Here is a 24,866-nt window from a genome sequence, read left to right as displayed (position 1 = left end):
CACAAGGAAGATTTTGTGATTTCAATAGAGAAAGCACTGAATTTCTTAGATGATGAGGAGGAAAAGAGAAAATTACGAAGTCTCACACATGATGCTCTTGATGAACGGTTAAGTTTTGAATACAACAGAAGAAATAACAGAGGTCCAAAATACACGGAACGGGAGAAAGAGCATATAAGGTTGGGGAAAAAAGTTCATGGTTTCAAGATCTGGTTGAAAGAAAACGACATTTTCTTAATAAAATCGGACAAGGAAAATAAACCTGTCCTTATCCGAATTAAAGACTATAAAGAAAAAATGGAAGAATGTTTCAAAGTAAACAATTTCACAGAAACCTCTCGAAACCCTATAACTAAAATAATAAATGAGGTAAAGAAAGTAATTGAAACCAGTATCACGATACCAAGAGAAATGAAGAAAAAACTCATTGTCAAAAATTCAACCCTGCCGATTGCCTTTGGACTACCAAAAACTCACAAACCGGGAACTCCAATACGACCCATCATTGCAACTTTCACACATCCTGCATACAAACTATCCAAATATTTAGTTGAAAGACTTGGTATAATTAAACAACAAACACCATTCAGTGTTAAAAATGCATTTGAAGTGAAACAGAAACTAAAAAATATTGTTTGGAATAATGAGTATCGTATTGCAAGTTTTGATGTTGAAAATTTATATCCTAGTGTCCCAATAGAAGGTGCCACAGATGCATTACACAGATGGCTTATTGAGATGAAGGTTAACCCAGTAGAATCATGGGAAATGGTTCGATGGTTTACTGTATGTGCAAATTACAATTACTTTATATTTGATGGCAAAATATATCAGCAAAGTAATGGTCTATCAATGGGAAACCCAGTATCCGGAATCATCTCCAGCATTTTCCTTCATTACATAGAATCTCCAATTGTTAATGCCATAGGTGCGGATATCAAACTCTACATCAGATATGTGGATGATGTGCTAATTATCGCTAAAAATGAGAACACCATCATGGACGTATTTAAATTGTTAAATGAATCACATCGTCGCATAAAATTCACTTGTGAACCCATGAATAACAATGTAATTTCTTTCCTTGATCTGCAAATTAAGACAACTAACTCAACAATTCAAACATCAGTCCATAGGAAAAAATTAGCGGGGGAAAAATACATCCATGCCAAATCAGAACATTCGCGTATAACAATGGATAACATATTTTTTAATTTTTTCCTGAGAGCACAAAGACTATGTTCTAATAATGAGGATATCAAAAATGAAGAAGAAAGGCTCTTTAATATAGCAAAAGAAAATGGTTTTCACACTAACAGAATAAACCAAATCAAAAAACAAGTTGCAAGAAAACTAAAGGAAAAGAGAAATACAGACAAAGATGAAAAATCTGTTGAAAAGAAATTTGTGTGCATTCCATTCCACAAGGGATTCTCACATAAAATTGCAAAAATTTTTAGAAGTTTTAATTTCAAAATTGTTTTTAGATCACCAAGAAGTTTGGAATGTACATTTAATGAATTCAAAATGAGAAACTCTCTACCAGATGTGGAAACCACAGGAATATATAATATAAGTTGTTCATGTTCAAAAGATTATGTGGGACAAACAGCAAGGAAAATGGCAATAAGATGGCACGAACACGATTTGGACATTATAAATCTAAACCCAAGAACAGGTTTGTCAAGTCATATCATCGAAGAGAAGCATTTGATTAAAAAGAGAAGGGTTTTAAAAAGATTAACGGGAAACACAGAGTTGAATGTCTGGGAAGCTTCGTTCATTGCAGAAGAACACTGGAATAAATTAAATAATGAAAATGGTAACATAGATCCAGTATGGAGTTTTCTTTTTCACAAATGGAGTAAGCCACCATCTTTAAAATTTAATGTAACAGAAAACATCAAGAGACTTTGTGAAATCAATGATGAATTTGAATTACCTGATGATATTTTGGATTCATAATTTTTTTTTTTAAAAATCTGAAATAAAAATAAAACAGACTGCTTTTTTCACAGTTAAGTTGCTATATTACAACAATGTAACATTGACAACATCCATTATATAACAGATTATTTTTGTTTAAAAATTACTAACCATTGTTATAACTGTATCTTTAATCAAAATGAAAATAAATGTCTGATGAAAGGAGCGTGTGTTCTCCTGAAACGTCACAAAGAAAAACTGTTTTCTTATGCTTGTAATAACCGTAAACTACAGGAAAATAATTCTATAATGCAAGCAATGCGTACATACAAGAAAAACTATTATTCTTCACGAGTTGGCAAGGAAGGGTAAGGGGATGTAGTTTCGATTGAATTGTTTTTTTAAGTCCACCTTATGCACAGAAAGGCTAATCGGGACTGGACCTACAGTTTAAAGTTGGATCCGAACCACTATGTGCCTCCACAGGGTATCGAACCCGGGACCTTTTGATTACAAGGCGAGGACGTTTCCACTACGCCATAGGGTAATATTTCTAGAAGTATTGTTTTGGGATGGTTACCAAATGCTATTCCTTGTCATCTCAAGGGATGAGATCTCCTTCTCTCATTTATAGCATGTTTTTTTCTCATTTTTATAGGAAATATTGGGTGCTTGGTTAATGGAGCTGGTCTTGCTATGGCAACAATGGACATTATTAAACTACACGGTGCAGAGCCAGCTAACTTCCTTGATGTTGGAGGTGGTGCCACTGCAACACAGGTGAAGGAGGCTTTCAAAATTATCACCTCTGATCCAAAGGTAAATTTCTGAATGATAAAATTATGTTAATTATTTTTTTAACATTATTACATGGTGGACATTTTTTAACTGCAGCTTTTGATTTTGTAACATGTATTTTACATATTTTATATTGATTTCTGTCTTATTGGACATTGAAGGTCCAACATTTGTTGTTATGTCTGGGCCAGGACTCCCCAATGAGGTGGCTGGTCATAAACAATCATCAGATGATATTTATGATTATTACTCTTACTGGTTTATTTCATTCCCCAAAGATGGCCTGTGAACCTTTATGGTGTAGTGGTTGACATGGTTGCTGTGAAACCAGAGGTGCTATGAGCAGATCTTTGGTAAAACATGGACTTAGGTATCAGCAGATCTGAATCTTTGAAGATTAGGATATGGAATTCTAATGAATTTGGGGGTGTAAGTGGTGACCTTCCACGTAGTACACCCAATTGTCAACCTCACTTCCGCATGGTACACCCAGGACTGCATTTTGCAGACGAACGAGACTCTGGCGACTGACACTATGGCCAGTATAATTTTGTGTGTGTTGTCCTGTTTTTTGTTCTTTTGTGTGCTGAGTGCCCCTTTACAGTCTCAGCTTTTAACGGAAGTCAGAATACTTTAATATTTTAGTAACACGACACTGCAATTATGCTATTTTAGTTATGGTAAGGGGCTGGACTCCGTATAATATGACGGGTGCAAAATAGCCTAAGCGCTGATGCACCCAAAATTTTAAATTCAAATTCAAATTCTAATGAATTTGGTAATGAAGATCCAGGATTTGAAATTCTGATGTTTGATTCAGGATTAGAGATTCCGATCTTGGAAATGGCAAGTGACATGTGTTGCCTCTAGCTTGACTGGCCAATTGAGTGTAGGATTATGGCGCTTCAGTCTGAAATATATATAAAATAAAAAAAATAAAATAAAAAGGTAAAGTGCTCCCCTGTGCTTAGCACCATGCCATGAAGGCATATAGGGGGTGTGGGGGTAATGTGATCAGCATCATGCCCCTGACTGCCTTTACCCCCCAGGTACCCATGTCATTCGCCGCTGGGTGGGCGCCGGGGCCGCTTCCGTTAGAAAAGTTCCTGGATTTTAACAGGCTGGGGATCAAACCCGGGACCTTTAGCGTGGTAGTCAGACGAGTTGCCGACTGAGCTACAGTGGCCATTATTATTAGCTATTAATATCTTTATATGTTAATAAACTCTGGTTTTGTTTGCACATGTCAAGTACACATTTTTAATTCAGCTAATATATTTGTTTTTCATATTTCTCAGGTGGATGCCATTTTGGTGAACATATTTGGAGGTATTATGAGATGTGATATAATAGCTGAAGGAATTATTGCAGCAGCCAAAGAACTCCGGTTGCGTACTCCAATTGTAGTTAGATTACAGGTAATTACTTCTAAATAGATTTCAGTAACGAGGTTAATGATGCAACAAAAGATTTGACACATTGACTTTTTGTAGGAAACTGGTGCGTAAGAATATATTTTAGAAGTGAAGTGTTTGTATGGATATACAGGGTTACTATAAAAGAAATAGACACTTTTAACATTTTACAGAAACCAAAGAAATAGGCTTTTTTTAGTAGTAGTAGTAGTAGTAGTAGTAGTAGTATATGTATGACTAACTTATAATGTTTTGTAATATGCATGACTACCAGTATTCTGAAATTTCTTGCTCCAATTTGTTGAATGAGAACCAGAGGAAAGTAAATGTGATTTTCATTTTTGTTTAACGTATCTCCTCTGAAAACTCTACCTTTAATCCTTAGCGGTAAGATGGAGTCACGTATCTGCAATTTTTTAAGAGTCACACATATTCCTAAGAATACATTGTTTCCTCTCTCTCTTGTAAATTTGATAAATTGTAGTTATGTTCTTACACGACAAAATGTCTGTGGTGGTTTGCCATACCATGTTGTATAATACTGCTACGTAACAGAGTTATCTTCACTAATTCCAGCACAAAAAGCCTTCTCCACTTCAGTAGCAGGTATTTTGTTTAGCTGACATTGTGAAACACTGCAGTTCTAAAATAGGGTGACCCGATATTCTAAAATGAAAAGCAGGACATCCATGAATGTGTACGGGGAGGGGAGGGGGTTGCAGCTAAAGCTAAAGGCACATCAATTACACCCTCCTCTCTTTGGCAAAGGCAAAGTCATGCTGCTTACATGTGTCCTAACACATTACACAATTTAATGTTTTCTTCTTAATTTCATTTGATTGTTGTTTAACGTCTCTTTCTGTCACTTTTGGATAATTGTGACAATGAGGATGAGTGATGATATGATTAAATTCATGAATGGACGCTCATCCAGGCCCAGGCTGGGATTCGACCCGAGGACCCATGACATTCAACCACTCTACCATGTAGGTTTTCTTCGCATATATTTCCTTTTTCATTTTTCTCTTTTTTGTTCCTCGTTTTGCTTTTCTTTTTAATTTTACAGATAAACCTCTCTATCTGTATGGTTCTTACTGTTTTTTTTTGTTTCCTTACTTTCATAACCATAAAACATCCATACATTGTGGAATAATATTAAAATATTAATAAATACTGAGAATATATTTGTCTCTTGCCGCATGTGTAGTAATTGTCTTATCAGTGCATCAAACATGCAAATCCCCAGAATTTTTGGCTATTTTCAATTTTCAAAGCGCCCCTGCATATACTTTTAGTCATCACTCGAAACTGCATGCAATATCTTCTTCTAAGCCATAATTATGCTTTGCAGTAAGACCAAGGCTGCAAGCGAGGCGAGCGTGAACATATTTAGATCTACAAGTATGTCTATGCAAACTAACAATACTATTAATTTAAAATATACTAACAGTTTAAAAGAGTTATTTTCCTGTAGTTTACGGTTATTACAAGCATAAGAAAACAGTTTTTCTTTGTGACGTTTCAGGAAAAAAAAAAAAAAAAAAAAAAAAAATATATATATATATTGTTTGGAATAATGAGTATCGTATTGCAAGTTTTGATGTTGAAAATTTATATCCTAGTGTCCCAATAGAAGGTGCCACAGATGCATTACACAGATGGCTTATTGAGATGAAGGTTAACCCAGTAGAATCATGGGAAATGGTTCGATGGTTTACTGTATGTGCAAATTACAATTACTTTATATTTGATGGCAAAATATATCAGCAAAGTAATGGTCTATCAATGGGAAACCCAGTATCCGGAATCATCTCCAGCATTTTCCTTCATTACATAGAATCTCCAATTGTTAATGCCATAGGTGCGGATATCAAACTCTACATCAGATATGTGGATGATGTGCTAATTATCGCTAAAAATGAGAACACCATCATGGACGTATTTAAATTGTTAAATGAATCACATCGTCGCATAAAATTCACTTGTGAACCCATGAATAACAATGTAATTTCTTTCCTTGATCTGCAAATTAAGACAACTAACTCAACAATTCAAACATCAGTCCATAGGAAAAAATTAGCGGGGGAAAAATACATCCATGCCAAATCAGAACATTCGCGTATAACAATGGATAACATATTTTTTAATTTTTTCCTGAGAGCACAAAGACTATGTTCTAATAATGAGGATATCAAAAATGAAGAAGAAAGGCTCTTTAATATAGCAAAAGAAAATGGTTTTCACACTAACAGAATAAACCAAATCAAAAAACAAGTTGCAGGAAAACTAAAGGAAAAGAGAAATACAGACAAAGATGAAAAATCTGTTGAAAAGAAATTTGTGTGCATTCCATTCCACAAGGGATTCTCACATAAAATTGCAAAAATTTTTAGAAGTTTTAATTTCAAAATTGTTTTTAGATCACCAAGAAGTTTGGAATGTACATTTAATGAATTCAAAATGAGAAACTCTCTACCAGATGTGGAAACCACAGGAATATATAATATAAGTTGTTCATGTTCAAAAGATTATGTGGGACAAACAGCAAGGAAAATGGCAATAAGATGGCACGAACACGATTTGGACATTATAAATCTAAACCCAAGAACAGGTTTGTCAAGTCATATCATCGAAGAGAAGCATTTGATTAAAAAGAGAAGGGTTTTAAAAAGATTAACGGGAAACACAGAGTTGAATGTCTGGGAAGCTTCGTTCATTGCAGAAGAACACTGGAATAAATTAAATAATGAAAATGGTAACATAGATCCAGTATGGAGTTTTCTTTTTCACAAATGGAGTAAGCCACCATCTTTAAAATTTAATGTAACAGAAAACATCAAGAGACTTTGTGAAATCAATGATGAATTTGAATTACCTGATGATATTTTGGATTCATAATTTTTTTTTTAAAAATCTGAAATAAAAATAAAACAGACTGCTTTTTTCACAGTTAAGTTGCTATATTACAACAATGTAACATTGACAACATCCATTATATAACAGATTATTTTTGTTTAAAAATTACTAACCATTGTTATAACTGTATCTTTAATCAAAATGAAAATAAATGTCTGATGAAAGGAGCGTGTGTTCTCCTGAAACGTCACAAAGAAAAACTGTTTTCTTATGCTTGTAATAACCGTAAACTACAGGAAAATAATTCTATAATGCAAGCAATGCGTACATACAAGAAAAAGTTTAAAAGAGGTAAACAATTTATCTGGATGTTTTGCAGGACATTTGATACTGTTGAAAAATAGGACATATTTGGTTTTTTGGAGTAGCATCGCAGACCTCAGGACATGACCCTCAAAAAGAGGACAGTCCTGCAAAAATCAGGATGACTGGTCACCCTATTCTAAAAGTGTTCATCCCACCTCTATGCTAATACACGTATAGTGTCTAACAGTTTTGGTTCTATTGAACAGTCTATTTCTTTTTATAGTAACCATGTATTTACATTGTCATGCTAGATTTTGAAACTGGTAAAATAGAAGACACAGCACAAAAAACTTAAAACTTAAAACTGAGCTTACGACTCCAATGCAGAGATATTATGGAAATGTACAGGTAAGTGGTGAGAAAAAGAAAACATTCACATCTCATCTACTTCATCTTGTCAATTCAATCATTGTATATGTTCAAAGACACACATACTCTTATTGTTGAATAGAACAAAAAACTTCTAAATCAGGGAAAATAACGGGAAAAATTATGTAAAATAACAGATTTGAAGAAACAATAGCAGCAAAAACTAGGGCCGATCCAATCCACTTTGAACTTATACCCATACTGATGTAATACTTGTACCTAGAGATGTGACGAAGCTGAAAATTTACCGATGTCGGTGTACTCACCGATAATTTTTGGAACCGATACCGATGCCGATATTTAACCGATTCCGATACATAAGGTTATTAAACAGAAATGGGATGTTATTTTCAGCATGACAAAAATAGATTTGCTATGTACATTTGTATTGCATAACATATGTATATACATATATATTCTCAAGAGATGCGAATGTACATTTGCATCTACAAAAGGTGGTTATGTGAACCTTTAAGAAGAATATGGATTCTCAAGAGATTTTACATTAGTACACAAGCAGTTCTTTGAAATGCAAAATTAATTCCTGTTCTTAATGTTGGAAATTTACTGCTGCCAGATACAACTTCAGAAATACGAGTTTTGGAAGCACTTCAGGAAGTAACCTACTTCTCCTCTTATCGCAAATCTGTTCAGCAACACTGAACACTCAATCACTGAATACTGATGCAGCAGGTATGCCCAAGTATTTTCTCAGCACTTGCTTCAGGTTTAAATACTCATTTTTGAATTTCCAATACAACAGCAGATCCTGGTTCAGCAATGTACTGTTTTATTTCCGATTTTGAATTAGGTTGAGCCTCTGAATGAGAGTTTGCAATACTTTAATTACAAAAACTCTACAATAATGATGGATCATAACCTAATTTTCAATAAATCTTACAAAACTAAAATATAAAACTTATTAGAAGGTAAAACTCTAGTATAATCTGTACCGGTTCAAATATCGGATTTTTGCCAATTCCGATACCGATGCCAATATGTCAAATTCTGCCGATTTTTTATACATCTGTAATCGGTTTCGGCACATACCTACTTGTACCTATTCCCCCCATTACTGATGCTTGAATATGTTAAGAATTAAAAGTTGTGTTCCAAATATTTATAAATATTAATACATAACAATTATATTGCAATTATATCATGTGAGAGTACCAGTTTTTGTCGCTTCAAAATATTTGAAGAATTACATAAGAAGAAATCATAATATATATTGCATTGATGCATAAGTTCGTACCATTTTTTCATGAGAGCACAAGTGGTGTAACTCCATTGATGATATAATGTAGTAGTATGTTTTGAAGTTGGAGCACAAACATAGTAGTGCCTCTATGAGCAAGAATTTGAAACTTAGGAGTGTAGTTACTTGTAGCACTGAAATGTTGATACTTCACAGTTCTAAGTTATACATACATGTTAACTCCATTTCCATGAAAAATGTGCTCTGAACCATAGCCGTAGCTAGAACTTTATATTTGGGTGTGCACAAAGAAAAAAAAATGAGGTCTTGTACCTTTTTAATAGCATATTTTGGAACACAATCACTTGGCTCTTTAACTGCACTGTTGTTTTTAAAGGAATATAAATTCACTAAATGACAGTGTTGAAAATTTCTGAATATATGTAGTAGAAAAAAATCAAATTGCATAGAAATTACACACACACAAAATGTTTAAAATGTTACAGACAAATACATCAAAATACACGTCATCTATAACGAGAGACGTCTGTCAAAAGGTACAATGTTCTTAAACTCATCAATAACTTCATTTACATCAATAGACTAAGCTTCTTCCTGTTCCACAAATAGCAAGAGCAGGGCTTCCAATCTATCCTGCTTCTGAGTTGCTCTTAATTTAGTTTTAACTTGGGTAAGCTTGGAGAAAGCTCTCTCTCTCTCACACGTGCAGCTTGTGACAGGTATAGAAGAAAAGCGCTGTAGTACAGAGAAGAATGCAGTAAATATCTTCCTTTTCAAATGACATCAAAAAATCGAAAATCTATAGACACCCGTTTCATCAGCGATAAAAACATACGTTTGTACCAAGTAATGACATTTTCAACTTCTTACAAACTGCCGCTTATTTTCTCTCTCATTGAAATATCTGTATTTAATTCTCTTTGATAAAGCAACCCATTAGGGTGTGCCTAGGCACACCCGGCACACCGCGTAGCTACGCCTATGCTCTGAACCCCTCATATTACAGTTGTGAGACTCACAAGACTAAAATCTTTGTAAATTGCTTTTCAGGGAACTAACGTAGATGACGCAAAAGTGCTGATCGCAAATTCTGGTCTGAAAATACTCTCCGCTGACAATTTGGATGATGCAGCTCGCCTTGTAGTAAGGCTCTCGACAATTGTAAACCTTGCCAGATCGGCAAAGGTAGATGTAAATTTTGAGATTCCTATTTAACATGTTAAAGCAGTATATAATTGAGGTTTTTCATTGTAGGTATGCATTAGGTTTAGAATCCTTAGAAGATATAAACCTCAAATGTTTTTATTTATGTAATCGTGGAGAACATTGTGAGATATAGTATACTTCTTGCTCCGCATCTGTCTTTTTTCTAGTCATCTTAACTGTACTTGTATGTAACAAATTGTTACAATGTTTACTTTTTTTTTCATCTCTTATAAAGATGCTGAGCAGTGCAATTTGTTTACAAGGATTTTGTAATTTGTATTTTGCTTTGAACATGTAAGAGATCATGGAATGCATTTTTTTTTTAAATATACCTGTGCTACTTTTGTAGTAAACAGTTCAGCAGCTTCCATAGCCAATATTAAAAGTAATTTTAAAATAGAGCTGTGTTATTTGTTATTACGCTATTGAGTTCAAAACTCCATGCATCATAGTGTCAACATATTAGATATACAGATTGTTCACCAATATGTACCCAATTTTGCATCCTTGATTTTTTTTAAAACGTAATTTGTATTTTCTGAGTATTTGTCAGAAATAGATAAAACTATTAAAGTGAAGTTCCATAATTTGACCCTGATAGAGCTACTGTAAAGGAGATTGCCCTGAGATGCCAGAAACGTACCAGCCCGAACCTCTTGATTAGAAAATTCCATGTGCCTTTCTGAGGGTAGTCTGCCCATGTGCCGCGCTGTCACGCTGTGGACCAATCCCCCGCATGGAACATTTTCCATGATCAGCTACAGTGGGGGGCCTACCATGACACTTGCCCGAGCTAAACAAAGAGACGCAGAATTATACGAGGAGATATGGCCAAGAGAAAATTTCCACCATAGAAACCTGCAGACTTCTGACATGGAAATTCTGCACGTTCTACGTGTTTTGCTGTAGTGGATGTTACAGACAACAGAAGTTCAGTTGCCGCATTTCCCTGCATCTCAATGGGTGATGTGCTTAAAATAGTTAAAAATATGAGCATGATCGGCCATGAATGAATGAGTTTAAATTTTTGGCTGCTTCGGCACATACGGCCATTTTGCACCCTTCAATGCATACAGGAAAATATCCCTATCTTATGTCATTTGTTGACCAATTACCAATGTCACCATGAAGTTCATTTTATACAGTATTACTATGCATAACCACAGAAGTAGACTTATTGGTGCTAAAATGTGAAATTGGACACTTTCTGTGGAATGGCACATGCTTGTTTCTTTCACATGGTGGTGGTAAATAACAAATGCCAATGATGGTACAAATTCTTACAAATACTGATATTTGAATGCTGTAGCAATTTCAAATTTTCAAATTGGTTGCACAAATATAACATTGCAACTATGCCATACCAATCGTACGGCGAACCCCCAAGATTTTACATTTTCAATCTTCATGATCGCAATAGATCTAAATGTAAAATTTTCTTGATTTTTTTTTTACCTTGTTCCCCTGAAAAACATAAAGGTTCCAGGATACGTACTGGGCAATCTGAAAGTTAAATCAATTGATATTTATTCTCGAAATTGCATTTGCCACACCATTTTGGTTTGGAATTAAAGAGAAACATAATCATTTTGCATAATTCCAAGAATTCTTAGACTGCGAGAGTATCATTTGCCATTTTCCTTGACAACGTGATTACAGTAAAATTTGATGTCAGCTCAGTTATAAAACATTCTCTTTGAGACATTTCTTAATATATATGTACAAATCACAAACTTAGAGTTGAGGTGATATTGTATTATTTTCTCCAATCCTGGTGAAAAATACGGATTGCATTTAAAGAAATTCAGATACAAAATACATATTAGTGAACATTTTATTTTATAGTATAACTCAAGTAATTACTAACAATCTATTTATTCCCTGCAAGTTGAATGTTGTAGAGTTGCCTTATGATGAAAATGTGTGATGTTCATGTGCTCTGGCAGTTCTTTTATTTCTTACTCATTTTGTACATAAAGAAAATCTTTACCATAGTGAAGAAATATCTATTAATCTTACTGTTGTTACTAGACCCTTGTCTCCTGTAGTTAAAAATGTGAAATTTTTGTGAAAGCATAATCAGTACATTTCACTTCAAAGAAAACAATTTGTATTGGAGTGAAAATATGCAAGGTCTAATGGAAAAACATTGAAAAGTCTTAATTTATAATTTATATTTATTTGCCCTGTTGTGAAGTTTTCTTCAACCGAAAAGTGTGAAAATGTTTCACCAAGAAATAAAACTATCAGTTTTCAATGCCGGACACCACATGCTCCTAGCTTTTAAAGAGTTGAAATAATACTGAATGGCATTCAGCACTTGAGGTGGAAATTGTTAGATGGGTATTGCTCCTACTGTTTAATATGGTGGAAGTGAGACAAGTGGGGAATGCTTCTCGTAAAATTTCCTAACTGGTGTAGGATGCCATCCTGCCCATTCCCCGTCCCCTCATTTTAAGTGCTGATGGAATTTACCTTTGCGAATTCTTAACTTATCTTGATGAAGACTAAATGTCAGTGCTATTCTTTGTGATTGTTATCATGCTGTTTGTTATTTCAACTTTTGAGATAGGAACATTAGCTTCATAACAAGTTTGATTATCAAAAAGTCATGTTACATTTGAGTGTTGAAGGTGGTAAAGTTAATAACAAAAACTTCAGTTTCCTCAAGCATACTTCAGTAATTCTGATCAGAGAACAGATATCACTGGCTGAATACCATGTTCCCATATATCCATCTGCACTAAATTTTCAGAAGAGTTGATTGAACTTGACATATGTGGATTTTGAATACACTAGAATATTAGTGCAAATATTTTATCATTGATAATTCACACCACTTGAATCCAGATACATCTCTTCGGAGTGTGATTCATAAACATGTATGTAACACAGTAACATCATCTATTCATTTCCGACGAAAAGCAGAGATAACAACAATACATCATTCAGCCAGCGATATGTCTTTAAGATATTCAATGAAGTACAACACACAAGGTCAACAGAATGTTAGAATTTTGGCTGAACACCCCCTTCCCTGCCCTCAAGAAAAACTATTTAGAAAGAATGCATAGAGAGCCACAATAATTTTGTGTTGACAGCGAATTTAGAAAACAAGTAGCTTCTAAAGAGTTGTAAATATCGTAGTACAGGTAAATACTTGTTGGTCAGCAATGGCAGAATGTTGTAAGAAAAGAGTGCCACCTGCCGTCCCTTTTTGTAATTTTTCAGCCTGCATGGCAAACATAAGAACTAAAACTGTTACATTAAATACTACAAATACTGTAATTAATACAAGGATAAAGACAAATTGATTTGTAAAGGACCACGCTGTATATTTATTTCATGACTAACACTTTTTGTTGACATTTGATCATGTATATATGTGGATAAATTCCCAAGATAGCTTTATTCAGTTGCTGCTGCGGATTTGAATATATTGAGAGGAGTTGCAAAATAAGATAATGAAATGTTACCTTGTAATCTGGTTATGTGTAATTTAATACTTGAATTGTAATTTAATACTTGAATTGTAATTTAAAAGAAAAAAACTCGAAGTATTTTTTGTATACCTTATATTAATAGTTCTTGTAATAAGAATGTAATTTAGTTAGTGTTATGAATCTTAGGACTGAGGTGTGAAAGTTTAAAGGAAAATGAATAACACACTACTCTCTATGATTTTTCTCTTTATCTTTAAAGAAAAATGCTCTTGTTATAGTAAAATATACATATTGATTGATTCCAATCTTATTATTATTGGTTCCTCCTAAATACAAGAAGCAAAATTGTGGTTGCAACAATTAAACTGTTGTTTACTCTACATATCAATTTTCTCAGGAAAATAAAAGATAATCTGCTACATGTAAGGATCTAAAAACATAAAAAGTAGGCTTGTCTGTTGTGAATTGTTAAGTAGGGTAAAAAATTAAATTTAGGAAAGGAATTAAAATGTTTTAATTACCAAGAATATTATGTTGTACCCAGTGTATGTTAACTGGTATGTAATACTCGGACATTTCAAATTAGTGTCAAGAGTTGCTTTTAGAATGAGAGGATTCATCGTTATTGGTGTCGGCCATTATTTTCAAGTTTGTATTCTTTTGAATGATTCGGTAGACATCAAAGGATCGGGTTGTTTTAAGCATGATGATGTAGTTATAAATAATGAACTATAATGGAAGATATAAACTGTTATCAAGTCGTATACAGTGAAAATTATAAGATGTGATGTGTTAATATGCGTTTAATTTGATAGTCCCTTCTATGCCTAATTTTTCTTATACTCCGTTGCTTTTATTCATTAATGCAATGTTGTTACATGTACAATTGTAAGTGTGAGGTCAAGATATTGTACTTGTTACATGATTCTTGAAGCATGAATTTACTGGCTGAATCCCAAAATCAGGGCTTACATCATTGTCATTTATATAAGCATATTGGTATATTTGTATTCAATTGTAAGAGCTTGGCTGTAAGTACAATTATACGAGGGACAGTCTTAAAATAAGTTTCATGGTTCTGTTAGAAGAGGGAATACCGATTGTGTTGCCATTAGACAAGAAGATAAAAGATGGATTATTATTATTAAACATTGAGACACTTGTACTGGTGTACCAGGTTGAAGAATTTCCTCTGTCCTGCATACAGTTTGCCTGCAGGAGTCTGAACAAGTCCATTCGCAAAATTACTGTACCGGCTGTGAGTGGAATCCTCTATTTCTTGACGGATCATTGAAATTTCAAATCTAGTAATGTTGTTGGAGTAAACAAAAGTGAACCATAATAAACAAATGAACACAAAATACTAGAGCTGAGCCAATACTGATGCCAATATATCTGTATTGGAAGGTAAGAGTTGGATTTTATTTACCAATACTTTTCCGGCACGATGATTGTTTTTTTTGTGGTCTGCAAAAAAAGCTGCATGACCCTTTTGGATAGTTTAATTATCCTGGAAGTTATGCAAAACTCGAAGTTTCATTTGATTTTGTACCAATAATATGTGATTTCATAAAGATATTTTTTAATATCCTGATGTAATTTTTTAATATGTTAAAGCAATACTCGAGTAAATTGATGCTTATAATTGGAGTGCAATGCTCGCTCACTAATATTAATCAATATTTTTCACAAATTTTATTTACAATTTTCAAGCATTTGTATCAATATCAGTGGGAATTGGTAAAAATATCAGTATTTATTCAAAGTGGCATTGGCTCAGCCCTACAAAATACTGATCTGAAACCCAAAGCATAGTTTTACACTACCCTTTCACATTGGGATGTGCGTACTTTAGACGGGGCACATGTCTTCTGCTGTTGAACAGTATAAATACATTTTCAAACTGCCATTTCTTGCAGAGAAGAGAAAATGCTAATTATTTGCTGAATGTTGTTGACAGTAGGGATGGCCAGATCCGGATCCGAAATCCGGATCCGGTTGGTACCGGATCCTAAAATTTTTCGGATCCGGATCCAGTACTTTCGGATCCGGATCCAGAACTTTCGGATCCGGATCCAGAACTTTCGGATCCGGATCCGTTTTGCCATCCCACATGCGCTTCTTTGGAAAGTAACAATGTGCTTATAACATATTGTTACCTGCTAATATACATATAACAGTTGGGCTGAAAAGTTCGTAGGCTAACATAGTAAAAAATATTTTTTTGACAAAATTCGATTTTATTATTCAATATAGTTGCCTTCGAGGGCGATACAACGATTATAGCGGTCATACAATTTTTCGATGCCATTTTTATAGTACGATTTCTCTTTAGCCTCAAAATAGGCCTCAGTTTCAGCGATTACCTCTTCATCAGTGCTAAATTTCTTTCCAGCGAGCATTCTTTTAAGGTCTGCAAACAGGAAAAAGTCACTGGGGGCCAGATCTGGAGAATATGGTGGATGGGGAAGCAATTCGTAGTCTAATTCATATAATTTTGCCATCGTTTTCATTGATTTGTGGCACGGTGCATTGTCTTGATGAAACAGCACATTTTTTTTCTTCAAATGGGACCGTTTTTTCGTGATTTCATCCTTTAAACGCTCCAACAACGCTATGTAATAATCGCTGTTGATGGTCTGGCCCTTTTTGAGGTAATCGATGAATATAATACCATGCGCATCCCAGAATACTGATGCCATAACCTTGCCAGCCGACTGTTGCATCTTTCCACGCTTTGGATTCGGTTCATCACGTGCAGTCCACTCGGCTGACTGTCGATTGGACTCTGGAGTGTAGTTATGGAGCCATATTTCATCCACTGTAATATATCGACGGAAAAATTCGTGTTTATTACGGTTGAATATCGCTAAACATTGCTCCGAATCATCAAAACGTTGTTGCTTTTGATCGATTGTGAGCACGCGCGGCACCCATTTTGCACACAGCTTTCGCATGTTCAAATATTCATGCACAATATGTCAACACGTTCCTTTGATATTTTTAAAGTCTCAGCTATCTCGATCAACTTCACTTTACGATCATTTAAAATTATTTTGTGGACTTTTTTGATGTTTTCGTCGGTAACAGCCTCTTTGGGGCGTCCACTGCGTGCATCGTCTTCGATGCTCATTTCGCCTCGTTTAAATTTAGCAAACCACTTCTCAACGGTTGATTTTCCTGGTGCAGAGTCCGAATAATGTTTATCAAGCCAAGCCTTGGCTTCAACAGTATTTTTTTTCGCCAAAAAGCAATGCTTTATTAACACACGAAATTCTTTTCTATCCATTTTTTCACAATAACAAAAGCTGCTTCACTCACAATGCTATATCTCACGAACTAATTATCCGGCAGCTGTGAAATTTATACACGTATATTTTGAAGGTTAGTATTAAATAAAAATCACATGGATTTAATTCTGGTAACGCCATCTATGAATCAGCCTACGAACTTTTCAGCCCACCCGATATATATAATATACATACACACACATATATATATAGTGTGTGCGCGCGTGCGCGATTTGTAATTAATTAATACACTTACAAGGGAGGTCTAAGTCTCCCCCTCCGATTTTCATGAAACTTGCAGGGCCCAAATGAAGAAATACGTGTTTTTTTTGTTTCGGCAAAAAATTTGTTCTAGGGGGCAACCACCTCTCAAATGTCAAGATGAGAACAAATTGAAGTGGGGATCTGACCCCTGTGTTCCCCTCCGATTTCCATGAAACGTGGCAGGTGTATAGTAGGGATGGTCAGATCCGGATCCTAGCGGATCCGAAATCCAGATCCAGAACTTTATTTTAATTTGTAGAACTGTAACTGTAGAACAATTGTATAATTTTTGTATAACATTTCTATCTTGTTATATGTGTTAAAGGTTTCATCCTGGAATGGAATTTCTCACATTTATGTGTTTTCATTCCCCCCCCTCAAATGTCAAGATGAGGAGAAATTGAAGTGGGGATCTGACCCCGAAACCACGTAAATATGGCATAGGAAGAAACAAGGGGCATACGGACTCTCTATACACCTGTCAAATTTCATGAGAATCGGAGGGGGACACAGGGGTCAGATCATCCTCACGTCAATTTGTCCTCATCGTGACATTTGAGGCGGGTTTTGCCCCCTAAAACAGTTTTTTAGCCGAAACAAAAAAAAAACACGTATTGCTTCCTTTGGGCCCCTCTATACACCTGCCAAGTTTCATGAAAATCGGAGGGGGACACAGGGGTCAGATCCTTACTTCAATTTGTCCTCATCCTGACATTTGAGGGGATTTTGCCCCCTAAAACAGTTTTTAGCTGAAACAAAAAAACACGAAATTTTTCCTTTGGGCCCCTCTATACACCTGCCAAGTTTCATGAAAATCGGAGGGGAACACAGGGGTCAGATCCCCACTTCAATTTGTCCTCATCTTGACAATTGAGTGGGTTTCGCCCTGTAAAACCGTTTTTTAGCTGAAACAAAAAAAAAAACACGTATTTCTTCCTTTGGGCCCCACTATACACCTGCCAAGTATCATGGAAATCGGAGGGGGACACAGGGGTCAGATCCTCACTTCAATTTGTCTTCATCTTGACATTTGAGGGGGGGGTTGCCCCCTAAAACAGTTTTTTAGCCGAAACAAAAAAAACACGAATTTCTTCATTTGGGCCCGTTTATACACACACCTGCCAAGTATCATGGAAATCGGAGGGGGACACGGGTCCGATCCTCACTTCAATTTGTCCTCATCTTGACATTTGAGGGGGTTTTGCCCTCTAAACCCGTTTTTTAGCTGAAACAAAAAAACACGTATTTCTTCCATTGGGCCCCACTATACACCTGCGAAGTTTCATGGAAATCGGAGGGGGACACAGGGGTCAGATCCTCACTTCAATTTGTCCTCATCTTGACATTTGAGGGGATTTTGCCCCCTAAAACTGTTTTTTAGCTGAAACAAAAAAAACACGTATTTCTTCTATTGGGCCCCACTATACACTTGCCAAGTATCATGGAAATCGGAGGGGGACACAGGGGTCAGATCCTCACTTCAATTTGTCTTCATCTTGACATTTGAGGGGGTTTTGCCCCCTAAAACAGTTTTTTAGCTGAAACAAAAAAACACGTAATTCTGCCTTTGGGCCCCAGTATACACCTGCTAAGTTTCATGGAAATCGGAGGGGGATACTTAGATAACCTCCCTTGTAATTATTTAACACTGCATATATTATAATGTTTTATTTTAATTTGTAGAACTGTAACTGTACAACAATTGTATAATTTTTGTATAACATTTCTATCTTGTTATATGTGTTAAAGGTTTCATCCTGGAATGGAATGTCTCACATTTATGTGTGTTTTCATTTCCAATACATTCGAATGAATACATATTCGTTTCAATGGCATTTACAAAATCACCTCTGACATGTGTGCACGAGTGTGTTAGCAAAGTATTTTAGGAACAACACTTGAAAAAAATTCTTGTAGGACTAACGAAAAATTTCTTTGTAATAGAAGATCATAATACCTTTTAAGTTGTGGTAATATTATAATGGGATTGAGATACGAAACTCTCGGATACGGATCCGGATTTTCGGATCCGGATCCGAATCTTTCGGACCCGGATCTGAATCTTTCGGACCCGGATCTGAAATTTTCGGATCCGGATCCAGGTCCGAAACTTTCAGACCCGGATCCGGAACTCTCGGATCCGGATCCAGATCCGAAACTTTCAGACCCGGATCCGGAATTTTCGGATCCGGATCCAGATCCGTAACTTTTGGATCCGGAACTCTCGGATCCGGAACTTTCGGATCCGGATCCAGATCCGGATCCGAATGGATCCGGATCCATTTGGCCATCCCTAGTTGACAGTGGTTCTATATCAGTTAATGTTAATTGGACATTATCCATTGTCTAGTGCTTCTAACTGTACGTATTCTAACTCTGCCTATGTTTTGAGATAGCACTACTTTTCTCTTCTTCAAGTGAACAAATTTATTTTTTGCTGGTGGTGAAGAAAACCTGCGTCAGGCCTAACCAACTCTGTGGGAACACTGTGGAGGAGTTGGTCAACGCACCAGGTTTGTAGTGAAGTCAGTTCTGTTGTAGGATCTATCCCCACCACTGGGAAATATAAATTTCTTCACTTGATGATGAGGGAAGAGATGTTGTCTTGAAACGTAATATAGTGTTAAAATAAGAATGTGTGCTGCCCCCCCTCACATCGAGAGAGAGAGAGAGGGGGGAGAGGGGTAGGTACCCAGTAATGTTAGAACCAGTAGATAATGGATAGTGTCCAATTAATATCGCATGCAGATAATCGTTATGTGCCAGGTCAGGCATTGCCAGCTGAACTTTGCCAGATGAGTTGCCATGTAGGGTCATCAACGTAGAGCAGAGCACTATAATTAAGAATGACAGGCCTCCATTGTGTAGAGGATGTCAACTGTGCCAGTGTTGCTGTACCTGTTGGCATTCATTTGGAATGTTCATCCGTCAGTTTGCCATGATGTAATAGCATGATATCTTGTGATTTTGTTATTTAGTGTAGAATATCTGCTACTTTTAGCTTATCATGAGGATGAATATGAGTGATTAGTTGAAACTGATGAAGAGACATTTACAAAGAACATACATGTCCAAGCTGCGACTTGAAACCAGGAACTTTGGTGCCAACATCAAAAGTCGACCAATTAATGCACTTGGCCACTGAGCTGGCATATAATAGTGCAGTTGTTTTCCGCTGCCACTGCTCCTATGCATACATTGCATAAACCTGCAAACCAGCATTGGAGGCAGGCGGTTTGAAACAGTTGATGGTATTGCTTTGCAATGTAGGGACCATGACAATAGGGATACTGTTAAATTTACGTGTAGGCTTCCCCCTTGAAAAATGTCACACAAAATCCAGCAATAAATCTGAATCATCTTTCATGTGCAGGGACAGGTGTAAGTGAGAATTTGAATTGGCAAACAAAACACTTAAACCTAAACCTGAATTGCAGATGCTGATGTACCACATGAAATACTCTTTGTGAAGGGGGCGAAAAACACTAAGATGGATATTGTGACAAGCTTCAGCACATTTACATCCTTCTTTGCCAAGCATAAATGATGGTTGCTATCACATCCCTAAATACCATTAAAAAAATTGTGGGGTGTAAGGTGTGATTTCCCTTAAGCACCCAAATGTCAACCTCGCTTCCATGTAGTACACTCTGGTAACTGCAGTCTGGCAGGGCCGCTGTTAAAAAATGCAAAGCCCTGTGCGACACCAATTCATTCCTCATAAAATTCTACACTCAAACCTACAACCAGTGGCGGCTCGTGGTGAACCAAAGTGGAGGGGCGACAGCTCATAAACTTGCTCTACTTGTACTGTGAGTTTAATTTATTAATTTCGTATATAACAGCCAACATGAATAGAAATTGATATATTCGTCTTTACCGAACATCATGCTTTGCACGTTTGCACATATTATGACAAATTAATAATTATTTAACAGTAATGCGAAGCTTACGAAAGATGGAAGAAGAAATAGAGTTCTAACAGATTTAGTTGTTTGTTTTTTAACTTAACAGAGGGGAAAATTGATAAGCACAATGACGAATATTTACGTGCATTGAGCGTGAAAATTTCTAGTAAAAATGTTACACAAAAAACGTTTCCTGTCCAACATGACTAATTGATATATGAAATAGGGCAGCAAAGTAAATATCTCACTGGAAAGGTGATATCTGCGTTACCAGAAGCTCAAGCTCTACAGTAAAAACTTCAAACTTACCAGAAATCTTCTTCAGACATGCTTGTTCACCAGAAATCTTCTTCAGACATGCTTGTTCTAGATTCAAATTCGGTCTAGGCCGGCCTAGGTTTTTTATGTTTATTTTATTCATCTAGACTTCTGGGAGAAAAACTTCGCACCAACAAGTTCTCTACATAGCTCATCGCAACAAACGCACAACTACAGCACACTACCGAAAAAGCTTCACTTTTCCATGGAAAACGAAGAAACAACAAGCAAAGAGAATCGAGTATTCTCTTTGCAACAAGTGTCAATGCTATCGTCTTCCCAGTTCCCATGCAGTCATTTTATTGCCTCGGGGTTGCCAGACAATTTTGCCAAATTTTCAGAAATTCGTAGTACACAGGTTCCTGTAGCGGCTCTTGGTGAGTTTAGATGACTAGTTTCTAATTTATTTAACAGCCGGCTTGAAAAGAAATTGTGAAACTTTGTCACACTATCAGGGTTTTTTCATAACATGTAATTAAATCTAATTTTGTGAGTAACACGAAGCTGTAGCCGACTTCCGTGGCTATAAAAAGCCATGGATCCTGGGTTCGAATCCCGGCCTGGACATGGGTGTTCTTTGTGAGTGCCCTTCCATCATTTAATTATCACTTATCCTCATCGTCGTGATTACCGAAAAGTAGCAGAAAGCGACGGTAAATAACAAATATCAAGCACCTGTCTGTACTTTTTCAGTTACCGATATTTTCTTTCCTCATTGGAAATTGCATTATTTATTGCTCTATGGAATACAGAATGATTTCTTTCGACGGTTGGTAATTTTCTTTCTTACGTTAACTTCATTGCTTCTGGCAACTCTTCATTGTTTACCGTTCTCCGGAGAGAGGGCCAGTTTCGCCTAGGGGGTTGGTTTCGGACGACAAACCCTCCGTCCTCCCAGCCCATTCCCAGCCACAGATCCCGTGCGTGTTATTCCGCCAGTTCCCTCGCCTCTTACCCCTCGCGGCAGCGCCTGAAAATGCTCTACTTCTCGTAAGGTGGGAGGACGCCGCCCTGCCAGATTTCTCTCGAAGTTCCGTATTCCCCCGCACGGTGGCCTGCAAACTTCGCAATTGTCGCGGAAGAATTAATACAGAACCGACTAACCAACGATCTATAAGCAACGGAATATTTGTAATTAAGACAATGTAAAAGATAATATATAAATGTTAAAGTAATGTTTGTTCACTTGTGATTACACACGGCAGTGCGGCGTCCGTATCGTCCTTATGAGCGGCCGCCCCTGCCTACAACCCCCTTCCACCCTCAACAACCACCAATAATGTTTGGCAGCCTGACATCAAGACACAATTTTTATTACACTTCTGGTAGTCAGGCCTTGTTTCAGCACTACAAGCTTCGAAAAACATTATTTTTAATCTTGTGCATGTTTTCGAGGTGGGAATTCATAGCTGAGAGGGGAAAGGGGGATGCTTGGTCAAGCACTGCTCTTGTGTGCATGTAGGTGATATTTTTTCTGCCAAATAACATACTAAAGACGTTAGTACTCTTTGGAAATGGGATCATGCTAGCAGATAGGATGAAACCTCCCTTTTGCGTAATTCATGCATTGTTGCTTATCATAAGGGTAACTTGGGAGGGGCACTCACCTCCCCAAATTTTCAGGTTCTGTTCCAGACAGAAAAAAATGTTACAGTAGTAACCATGAATGTTGCATGGCTGCAATCATACAGGATAAAAATCCTGCTTTTGAGATCTCAGGTCAAAATGAAACTTCAACGAAAAACTGTTATCAAGGAAAGTTGCACATTGACGTTCTGTACACACTGTGGAAGTTTGTCGGCAGTTCACAATGACACCTTGTGTATGTGTATATCCATATAATTACTATATAAATGTGTTTGTGTGTTACCCAACCTTCACACATTGGTGCTCTAGAATTATGAAAATTTCATATGGTTTTGTAAGTATCGTAGGGGAAAATTGCTTTAGAAAAGATGTAGAATAAAATAAAGAGAGAAACCATCTAGTTTACCTTTATACTTACAATCTCTCGTCTTTCGTGTATCGAAGTCTTTATGTCATTGAAGTTGAATTTTGACACCACATAACTTTGTAATGGTAATGCAGGGAGGACAGTGGTGAGTATTTTTAAACAGAGACAACACATTGGTTCTCAAATATATCTTGATTGATTTTAAATGACATATTTTATCTGAGACATTCCTACTCAAGTATTTCTGCATGTGGCCTCTCCCCTCAGGGAAATGATATCTGACCTTCAGGTACCTCCTGATTGTCTGGTACTATTCCCTTATCATTTCCCTCAAATCTCATTGTGGAGGGATCCCTTATCTCTTGGTCTTCTTCCCTCTTCTTCTCTTCACATTTCTTCCTTGGTGTGAGACTCAGACAGTCTCACTGCATCCATATGAAGAAAGACAGAAATGCAACATTCAAGTACACAAGAGAAACAGAACATGACGTAGGGAGGGAGAAGGGAGAATTAGTGAGGAAATGGAAGGAGGCTAAAGAAATAGACAAGAAAGAAAACATAAAGAACTGGAATGGAGGACTTAAGATCAAGAAAGAGTGGAAAGGATAAGAAGGAGGAAAGAAGATGGAAGGAATCCCTCCACAATCAGATTTGAGGGAGATGATAGAATGAATGGTAGCAGACACACAGGAGGTACCTGTCATATCAGAAGTCAATTATCTGAACAGGAGACCCCATATGTAGAAACAGGGGGCCATGCCTCCCCTGCTATTAAATATTTTAATGTGAACCCATTAAAACCTATGAAAATAACCTAGTTTTGTTTTAAATTTTGCAAGAATTTCTAGTTTGTCCTTGCATAAAGGAATGGGTTCGTTGAGGAGAGAGGTTCCAGAAGTCTGCAAGGTAAGGTTAAAGGTAAACTTCCCCATGTATATAGCATGGTTCCAAGAAGGCACATGGGATGCGGGGCAGGACCCCACACATTTTTTATCTTGACTATTTTGGAGGTGATGTGATCAGCACCATGCTCTGGTTGCCTTTACCCCTCCAGGGTTGCTCTCAGGTATCCACTGATTTAAAGTTGGGTTGGCCCAGACCCGCTTTATGCCGGAACAAGGCCGGAAAAATTCCGACCTTAGATCACCCACACTGGGAATTGAACCTGGGTCTCCCACATGCCAGTCAGACATCGTACTGACTAGAGCATCACGGCTTTACAGAAGTCTGTAGTGTGCCATATTTGGTTATTTTAGTTTTATAACCATGGATGCAAGTATGGACGTCCGGAAGGGGAGGCAACTGGGGCTATGCCCCCCTGGAAAATGAATGTTCACAAAAATAGTAATATTTAACACAATTTTATTTCAGTCGCAGTAATATATATTAATTATAATAAGGGTGTTGGAAAAACATGACAATGTCAGATTGAAGCACTACTTTTTGAGGGGGCATCACTATTATGAGGGGAAATATGCCTCTCTTGCCCCCCTGAAAAAAATCACCTTTGTTCCTCTCCGGAAAAAATCCTGCG

The 24,866-nt window shown here is 36.5% G+C and overlaps 1 protein-coding gene across 1 annotated transcript in view; it reads left to right on the top strand.

The window, feature by feature from the left end:
• LOC145993858 (succinate--CoA ligase [ADP-forming] subunit beta, mitochondrial-like) overlaps window positions 1–13,675 on the top strand; it is a 42,114-nt gene extending 28,439 nt beyond the window's left edge. The window contains exons 7-9 of the mRNA XM_083129714.1: window positions 2,585–2,745; window positions 4,023–4,142; window positions 10,000–13,675. Of these exons, the coding sequence (XP_082985840.1) occupies window positions 2,585–2,745; window positions 4,023–4,142; window positions 10,000–10,164 (446 nt within the window). The 3' untranslated portion in view covers window positions 10,165–13,675. The remainder of the gene's footprint in view (window positions 1–2,584; window positions 2,746–4,022; window positions 4,143–9,999) is intronic.
• Window positions 13,676–24,866: the final 11,191 nt, after the last annotated feature.

The sequence above is a fragment of the Lepisma saccharinum genome, chromosome 10 (assembly GCF_977018435.1).
Source record: "Lepisma saccharinum chromosome 10, izLepSacc3.1, whole genome shotgun sequence".
Taxonomy (NCBI): Eukaryota; Metazoa; Arthropoda; class Insecta; order Zygentoma; family Lepismatidae; genus Lepisma; species Lepisma saccharinum.
This window is presented reverse-complemented; position numbering and strand designations above follow the sequence as displayed.